The sequence below is a fragment of the Diospyros lotus genome, chromosome 14 (genome assembly GCF_014633365.1).
Source record: "Diospyros lotus cultivar Yz01 chromosome 14, ASM1463336v1, whole genome shotgun sequence".
NCBI classification, from domain to species: domain Eukaryota; kingdom Viridiplantae; phylum Streptophyta; class Magnoliopsida; order Ericales; family Ebenaceae; genus Diospyros; species Diospyros lotus.
In genome coordinates, this window is record NC_068351.1 from 11,079,104 (window position 1) to 11,088,764 (window position 9,661).

At 32.6% G+C, this 9,661-nt stretch overlaps 3 protein-coding genes across 3 annotated transcripts; 2 read left to right on the forward strand and 1 right to left on the reverse strand.

The window, feature by feature from the left end:
• The first annotated feature begins 379 nt into the window (after window positions 1-379).
• Window positions 380-1,424, forward strand: LOC127790646 (11 kDa late embryogenesis abundant protein-like). The gene is made up of 2 exons (XM_052320231.1): window positions 380-553; window positions 910-1,424. Exons 1-2 carry the CDS (start codon window positions 446-448, stop codon window positions 1,270-1,272), a joined length of 471 nt encoding a protein of 156 aa, XP_052176191.1. The 5' UTR covers window positions 380-445; the 3' UTR covers window positions 1,273-1,424.
• Window positions 1,425-3,623: 2,199 nt separating this feature from the next.
• On the forward strand, window positions 3,624-4,589 carry LOC127790647 (late embryogenesis abundant protein 46-like). Its single transcript, XM_052320232.1, has 2 exons — window positions 3,624-3,788; window positions 3,920-4,589. Exons 1-2 carry the CDS (start codon window positions 3,702-3,704, stop codon window positions 4,061-4,063), a joined length of 231 nt encoding a protein of 76 aa, XP_052176192.1. The 5' UTR covers window positions 3,624-3,701; the 3' UTR covers window positions 4,064-4,589.
• Window positions 4,590-6,588: 1,999 nt separating this feature from the next.
• Window positions 6,589-7,008, reverse strand: LOC127790900 (uncharacterized). The gene has a single exon (XM_052320629.1). It carries the CDS (start codon window positions 7,006-7,008, stop codon window positions 6,589-6,591), a length of 420 nt encoding a protein of 139 aa, XP_052176589.1.
• Between the last annotated feature and the right edge of the window lie 2,653 nt (window positions 7,009-9,661).

Below are 9,661 nucleotides of genomic sequence, written 5' to 3' on the forward strand. Positions count from 1 at the left end.
AATAAACTAAAGTAATAAAATACAATTTATTAAAAATAATAAATTACAAAATGGTCAAATTTAACAATAAAAGAATTATAAATAACATGAGTCGAATTTAGAGCATAAAAATGGTCAGCGCCTCCCGTTTTCAACGTGAAAAAACTGATTGGAAACCGCAGAACTTGACGCGTGTAGAGTTCTGCTTGCTTCGCAAAGAAATGAAACACAACCATTCTAACCGTTAGACGATTGCTCATTCCAACGTATGTCCGCAAACCTAGGAAACCAAAGAACTACAGGGCAGTGCCACGTGTTATCCAACGTGGCAATCCACAAGCGGCTATTTAAGGAAGAACATTGATGACTTGTGGCATTGACAAGTGCTTTTGTTTGGTTTATGAGAAAATAATAATTACAAGACGAATAATCCCAATTGCAGCAGGCTGCAAGGAAATCCGAGAAAATGCAGGCAACAAGGAATGCAGCGGCTTCCGCAAAAGAGACGGCGGCCAACTTAGCCGCCTCCGCCATGGCCGGCCTGGAAAAGACCAAGGCCACGTTGCAAGAGAAGGTTTAGTTAACTTGCCTTCTCTGTTTCTTAGTTATATATAAACGTTTGTTTCCATCTCTCTCACTTTCACATGCATCTTGTCATTTTGTATATATATGGAGGTGGAAAAATTATAATTTGGCCAATTTGATGGGTCAAATTATTAGGTTGAATGGACAAAAAATTTATTCGGTCAATTAATGCAAAGGGTAGAATGAGTATTTTTTTTTTCCTTTTTTTTGCCTATTTGACTCAATAACTTGGCTGATCAAATCGGCCAAATTACAACTATTCATCAAGAGGTATGAATTTTACACAAAGCATTTAGGTTGAGTCAATCATAGATTGGATATATTGTTATTGATATGGATGGGTAGGTGGAGGATGCGGCGGCTCAGGATCCGGTGCAGAAGGAGATGGCGACAGAGAAGAAAGAGGAAAGGATCAAGCAGGCGGAGTATAACAAGCTTGCGGCGCGTGAGCAAAATGCTGCCGGACGACAAGCAGCTAAAGCCGGTGGGATGGAGAATTACTCGACTGGCGGAGCTGGTGCCGCCACTAATGCTGGCAATAACCCTGATTGGCTCACCGGGAATAACCCCATTGCCGGGAGTAGTACTGATGCTGCTATGGACCAATTTGAACATAATCCTGGACAGGCACGTTTGAACCCTACTAATCGGGGCGGTGGACCTGGTGGTGGCCCCATGCCCACCTCCGGCCACGGTACTGGTCCGTAAAACTATTAGATTTTGTATTCACAGCTAGCCATTTAATTTGTGGGAGGTGGGCTTCATTCTGTGCTTGGAATTTGGTGGTGATTTCTTGAGCAAATGTAGTATGATGCATGGCCACCTGAATAAATACATCTCTAACCATCATCTTCAAATTATAATAGACCAAAGGGTAATCTTTTCATTATGTCAAGACTTACCTTTATTTAACATATATTAAAAAATCAAAAATTAAATGACACCTATCAAACATGACCACTACTTAAAAGTGATGAAATTCTATAATTTTTCTTTATTTATACATATACTTAGTAAACTCGGTCGCATGAAAGTAAAAATGAGAAACAGATATCATATAAAACGAAAATAGAAAAATGATATTTTAAAAAAAGTAAAAAACAAAAATGCAGGAAAATGTGTAAATAAAAAAAATATACTGATATTTTTATAAATATAATTTTTAATATAAAAATTAATTATTCTATCTAACAATCAAGATTATTAAAATTGAGATTTTAAATGGGATTGAATGAAGGTCCATAAAATCATATTGTAAAATCGCAAGATTTTAGAGACTTAAAATACTTTTAATTTGTATAAATATATGTTTATAATGACATAATTTTATAAAAAAATAAATTAATATTATTTAATAACATAATTGTTACAACCTTATTCCTTATTATAAATCAAATACATATACCTATTTCAAAATAATTTCATCTATCAATTTCAAAAATACTAAATGATATGAAATTTCTAAATATTGAATCCATCATTTATCATCATTCATCCATCTATAATCAAAATTTTAAATATTAATTTATATAATATAAATTAAGAGTACTGATGTGCTTTTCGTTAATTATTGCATAAGTAAAAATGCATGTAGATAAAGTAATTTTATTTTCTTTTCATTTAGGTTAGCATTGTAAGTTAATTGACATGGTGCAAGTTAATTAAAAACATCTCAATCTATATAACATTATAAGTAAACCAAAAATAGGATTAAGTAAAACTTCCAAAAATAAGATTAAGTAAAACCTTGTTCCGCTTGTAAACTTTTTATTTAATTATAAGTAAGAAATCTCAATTTTCACAAGTTTTTTCCTAATTAAGCCGTCACCAAGCTTTTTATATGCACATTGAATCGCTTGGAGATCTAAAACCAATAAAATTATACCATAAAATCATGCGCGGATCAAGATTTAAATAATAACTAGTGGTGAACCTGTGTGATACAAAAGAGTTTAATTTAAAAATAAAATTATTATTTTAAATAATTTTAACATAATTAATAATGTAAATATAAATTTTATAATGTATTTAAACAAATATAAACATAAATTCTATTATTCATAAATTCTATAACTTATAAAAGGTCATCTACTTTATCATTCTCATTCTTTATGGTCTTATTGGCATCTTTATTGAAGAGTATGGTCTCCAACCTTTGTTCAATTTAAACTTAAAAAATTTGAATTAGACACATTTTTTTTTTTTTTATCTCCAACCTCTTTGTGGACAAAATATTTTTCCAAATGCATTTTTAATATTTTTTTAATATTACAAAATAATCTTGAAATGTTTTCAAAATTGTAGAAACATTTTTCTTAATGTTTTTTATACTTCGATGTATAAAACGTTTTAAAAATATCGAAATATCACTCCAGAACATTTTCGTACAACATAGTTGGTACATACTATGCTTTTAGTTAATGATATTGAAAAAGTATAAGGATAAAAATAAAAAAAATTAAAAAGAAAACAATGATATTGTTTTAGTGACATTAAATATTAATTAATATAAATTAAAAATATTGTGTTTTGCTCCCACGTCTACTATCCCCATATATATTGCTAAAATTTTGTAACAACTTCATTAAAATATCCATTAAAATTTGTGTATCTAAATATTGCTGTAGTTAAAAATTCCATTTACACCTCTGCGACAATTAGCAAGCATAACTGGTTATGATTTTAATTTTGAAGTACGAAATTCTGGTCATTGCAACAACTCAAAAGCCTGAACCAGTATAATTTTTTTATTTATAAAAATTAAATAAATTATTATAATAATTAAGGTGATTTATATGATAATATATTTAATCCTTGTAAAATATAATATTTAATTCAATCCTAGACCCAAACACTTTAACAGGAGGTTTAGAATAGCAAAATAAATATATACAATTACAAATATACAGCAACACTGGGAAAACAGGTTTCGTACACGTGTAAGCCAACAAGAACTACCATTCCCCACCCCACTGGGACGTGGCGCCACCCCAACAAATACTGTCCTCCTCCCTCTCCATCCAGGAAATTATCATTATATGTGTTTGTGTGAGTGTGTGTTTTTCCTTCCTTTCTTCCTTCCTGGAGCATATCGCTGAATTTTTGAAGCACTATTAAGTAATAATATCAGAGTGAGAATGCAGTCGATGAAGGAGACGCCGTCCAACATGGCGGCGTCGGTCAAGTCCGGCATGGGGAAAACCAAAGCCACCGTCCAACTACAGGTATATAATATATACGTATATATATATGAAAGCTCAGACTCAAATTCGATGCTTCAAACTCACTAGCACTATCAAATCACTGTACAATAATTTCAGCGTTATGCTAATTAGGCTCTCGTTTTATGGCACAGGTGGAGAATATGACAGACCACGACCCAGCGGAGAAGGAAATGGGGAGAGAGAGCGAGAGAGAGAGAAGGTGGTGGCGGAAGAGGAGGCTCAGATCACTCGGCGGCGGTGTATCGGACTGGACAGCCTGCCGGACGTGTGACTGAGAGCGTGGTTGGGTCGCAGCAACCAGTTGGGGAGTACACCAGCAGTGGTAGGACCCCAATCCACAACACCAGTGATGGCGTGGCTCGAGGACGAGGGGGGCCTGGTCAAGGCCCCGGCAACGCTGATAATCAAAGTTGAGAATGAACTGGGGTTTGAGTTTGGTGTATCAGTTTATGTAATTCCAGATAATCTGTTAGAATTTGAATGAGAGTAGATGTTGGATATAACAGTATTTTTATTAATAATGGGAAGGTTGAGAAGAGGTTTACAAATGGAGGTTCCACAGTGGAGGAGAGAATCAGTGGTTAGATATGGCGGATGACTCTATTTTTAGTTTCTTCTTGACAAGTGAGGCCGTCCTCTATTTATATATTTTTTTCCCCACCGCCATAGACCTGTCATAGACCTCAATGGAATTTATTTTCCAGAACTCTCTGGCTAGTTATGTTCAGGTTGTCATTTTTTTATTTTTACAACTATTTAGGAGTTCCATTATTTTCTCAAAAAGTACGGAATTTTCTAGAAAATTTGCATCACTTTTATTTTATCACTCCTCCTCCATGCGCATTTGTGATACTCAGGCATGGTGTGAAGTAGCTCATGTTTGGCTTTTGGTAATGCTTTTGTAAATATGTCTACAATTTGATCTTCAGTCTTGCAATAATGGAGTTGAATGTCCTTATTCACCTTGGCTTCTTTTAGGAAGTGATATTTGAAATGGCGATGTGCTTGGTTTTGCTATATGATACATGGGATTTTTAGCCATTGCTATTGTTGATTTGTCATTGCAATAGATTTCTGTGGGGTCGTCTTGTTGTTCTTGTTGGGCTGGGTTTCTACTTTTGTGGAGATGGCCCATTAAATTTTAATTAATCATTAATTAAGTAAAGTAAAATCTATATGAGTTAGGCTTTTATGAAAGAATTAAGAGTATTTTTGTCCTAAAAATATCAAGTATTAAAGGGTTTTAACCCTTTCTAAAGTGGCTGCCGTACATTAAGAAAAAGGTGAAGAAGAAAAGTATAAAATTTGAAAAAAGAGTTGCAGTCTGGTTTTGCTCAAGAGTTTGTTTAGGATTTGATCTGTGATCCGATTTGATTAAAGTTTGGTTAACATGTTGAAGTTTGGTTAACATGTTCGACGCAAGGCTCTACAATCTGAACAGTGGAAATTAATTTTGGAAGTCTCTGTTAATAGGGTTTTACAGTAGTTGTCGAGTTTTTTATTCAATAACATCTTTCCTATTCTTATTGCAGTTGTTTGGTTTCAAGAGATGTTATTCTTAAAGAGTTATTCTTATGTGTCTCTAGTTATTGATAATTAAAATAGATTTTTGTGTATCTGGTCTTGTAATTTTTACTCCTCAAGAGATTTTTCATGTAAAATGTTAATGTTCTTGTGATTGATTGATTGTTGTATTTATTTTATATTACTTTATATCTACTTAACTTTTACTAAGTTTATACACAAAGTGAGAAAACAAAATATTTAAACATTCTTATATTAATGTTTATCTCCCAACAATTCTCCCATATCGTCACGCATCCTTGGTAACCATATAGCTTGACTTTCCATATATAGTTGCAGGATCTACATATTCTGCTTCGATAGTGACTGTGTAAGTCTCTTGCTTTTTAGATGTCCAAGGAAATATTCCCAATCCAAGTGAAAAAGTGTAGCCCAAAGTACTATTCTTGTCCTCCACTAAGCTTGCCCAATCACTATCGATGTGTGCAGACAATATTGAGTCAGTCGTGGATCTATACCATATCCCAAAATCCTTTGTGCTTTGTAAATATCTTAAGATTCTTTTGGTAGCTCCATAGTGTAGTTGACTTGGATCATGAATCTTGATAAGAGACTTTTTTTATACATTATATCGGTCATGTGGCTATAAGAAGTAAGCTTCCGATCAAGCTTCTACAGAGTGATGCATCTGCTTTTGCAGATCCATCGTCTTTCTTTAATTTTTTATGCACAACTAGTGGAGTAGCAACTGCGTGCCTTACGTCCCCGTGCATCTTAAATTTCTTTAATAGATTATCTGTATATTTCTTTTGAGAGATGAAAATATCTTCTTTCTCATGATTTACTTCAATGTTGAGGAAGTAGTGCATGAGAACAAGATTGCTCATCTCGAACGTTTTCATCATGTTTTTCTTGAATTCTTTTATTATCCTCTTATTAATATTTATATAAATTAAATTATCGATGCATAAAGAAATTATAATAATGTCCATACCTTGATTTTTAATATATAGTGTCGACTCACTTTAATTTCTCCTGAATCCTCAAAATAATCGTCAATTTTATTATACCAAGTGCAAGGAGCTTGCTTTAACCCATAAAAGGCTTTCTTTGATCGAAGAATTTTGTCTTCTTTTGTTTTAACCGCAAATTCTTATGATTGCTCCAGATATATTTCTTCTTTTAAGTCCTCCATTTAAAAAAGCCAACTTAACGTCTAGTTGATAGATGCTCTTATCTTTTTTGAGCAGTAAGAACGCTAAGGCTCTTATTGTGTCTAGGCGAGCAACTGGGTCAAATGTTTCAATGTGTAGTCAATCCTTGGTTGCTGCAAATAATCCTTTGCCACCAACCTTACTTTGTGCTTTTGTATTAAACCATCGGGGTTAAGTCTTGTTTTATAGACCCATTTTACCCCTATCTTTGGTGGGTTAACTGGCGGAGAACAAATGTTGCTCTTGCGCAACTTCTTCAATGTAATTGGCTCGATGATTTTTGCTACGGCAATCTTTCTTGGTATGCCTGAATCTTTTGCAATATTGGCATTGTGGCTTTCCACAATGCCAACAATCCTTCTCCAAGTGACTGTCTTTTTACAAATGCCACATAAAGGAAATTTGTTCTTCTTCTCGATCTTTTTGATTTTCTTTGTTTCTGGAATTTTCTCCTCCAGAATTGTTTTTCTTTCTTTCACCATTTTTGGAGTTTTGAGACCTCATATTGAGTTTAGAATGAAAGGCATTTTCCACAGTATCATCTTCTTGCTTCAACCTTAATTTGCTCATAAGCTTCTAAAGAACCCTTAAATTCAGCCATTGACATTGTTGGTAGATTTTTTGTTTGTTCAATCATCTTCTCATGGCCCAATTTCGACCCATCTCTCATGGCCCAATCTCAGCTCATCCCTCGTCGTTGCAGCTTCACCTCCGACCATCCTTTTGTCAAGAAGTAACAACAATCTCTTTTACCTTTGAATAGTAATTCTGAACAATCTCAGACTCTTTTATTTTGAATAATTCAAACTCTCTTATCAGAATGTGGAGTTTCACGAGGTGTGCCTTTTCACTCCCTTAGAACTCCAGTAGTGTACTCCATGCTTCCTTAGCAGGAACAGCGCCCATTATTCTAGGAGAGATGGTATCCAACATGGCTTGTTACAAAATATATAGTGCTCGAGAATCCTTCTTTATTTTTTCCTTCAACTCTTAACCTTTGTGTTGAAGTAAGAGTTGATGTATCTTTTGGAACAGAATAACCATCTTTCAAAATGTCCCATAAGTTTTGGGAACAGAAAAAAATTTAGACCTTGATGCTCCAAAAATCATAGTTTTTTCTTCAGAAATTGGAATAGTGATAGAGGCTAATTGAATAGAATCGGCCTTGACGAAGAAGATTTTTGGAATGAAGTGAGAAAGTATAATGGCACCATGAATATGATGGATCTACGTCCAATTTATAATCCAACGCAGCTCTAATACTATTGTTAGAATTTGAATAAGAATAAATGTTGAATAGAATAGTATTTTATTAGTAATATAAAGGTTGAAAAAGAGGCTTATAAAAGGAGATTACAAAGTGGAGGAGAGAATCATTGGGTTGATATGGTGAATGGCTCTATTTGCTAGCTAGTTAGCTTCAAGTTGTCATTTCTAGATTTTTACAGCTCTCTAGGAGCTTCATTCTTTTCTTGAAAAGAATAGAGTTTTCTAGAAAATGTGCATAACTTTTATTTTATCAGTAAGGGAACCATCTTTTGGGTTTTGGGTCATTTTTATTATTCAAAAAGGTACTTACAGGTCTTTATAATTTTTTAAATTTTTTGGCAAAACATAATCAAAATATAAAATTACTGATAATCATATATTTAGATTAATTTACGATTCCAGTGAAAACAATTGGCCGTCCTAATAAAATAAAATTATTTATTAGTTATAAAATTATAAAATTTTAATTAATTATCGAGTAATAACTTTACAATATAAAATTATAAATGTATTTATTGTTATAAATATTAATTATTATTGATAAAATATAATAATTTTAAAAATTGAAAAGTGTTTATATATTGGCATATTTATTAGAGACAATTGAATAAAAATAATCATTAGAGATGATTGAATAACTTTTAATTTTTTTATATTCTTTGACGATCAATTATTATACATAACTTTATGTTTATTTGTGGCATGCATGCACATTAAATATAATTATTTTATGGTCTTTAAATCATTTAATTAAATTATTAAATTATAATTTAAATGATTTTAAACACGTAGTAATGATAGAGTTCAGTTGATCTGTCATCACCCCTTTGGCCTTTGCATGCAACTTAAATACTAATAAAAAAGCCAAATGATGAAGATACTAACTGTAGTCTGTAGTTTAATTAATCAAATCTCAAGGACTGTATTCCGTAATCTACCCTCACATAAAACATGTATTCAGTATTTGGTTATACAAAATATATAATACAAATATTATTATAATTAAATAAAAGTGATAATGATGGGATCCGCAAAAGGGCCAAATTCCAAACAGGGTGAGATGATGTCCCACGTAACAGATACAATACCTAGGATTTGAAGGGAATTCAGAAACATGGGAGAAGCGCTGGAGCTTGGACCAATGCAAATAGAGGGGTGGAACCAATGCCAATGGCGATGGCGGAGATGGTGATTGGGCAACCGATGACGGTGGGTGGATGGTGGCAGTAGGTGGTGGCGGAGATGGTGCTGTGGTTATTAGAGAGAGGGAGGGGGGATGGAGACACAACGTAAATTGAAGTTGTATTGTTGAGGGGTAAAATCGTCTAATCAGTGCAATCAGGTAATCCCAGCGAGTTTTGCTTATTTAATGAAAAATAATGCCTACTTATTTAGAGTAAAACTGAATCTCTAATCTAGTTAAGATATTTTTATTAAAAACTGGGTTAATTATATACTAAAGTTGTTAAGACTAGTCTATACAAAGCATAAGGTTATCTCATATTGCTTATCATACCAAATTTGGTATTCTTAACAAATATGGTAATATAATATCTGAGAAAGAAATTAAAATGTGTCATTATTTTAAATTTTAATAAATTAAATAATTTAGAATATGATATTTTATTTTTAATAATAATAATTAGTATTTTTCATTTGAAAATAATATATGTTTGTTATTATTTAATATATGATAATAAATAGTATTACTTTACTAAAATTTAGAAGGAATTTATTAAATCTTTTAGACTGGAACTGACGGCATATGAATTCATGAGGGAGTTATTGATTGATTGGCTGACGTAATGGATGGTCATTGGTATGATCCTAATCACACCTATTGATGATTGATGTTTCATAAGAATA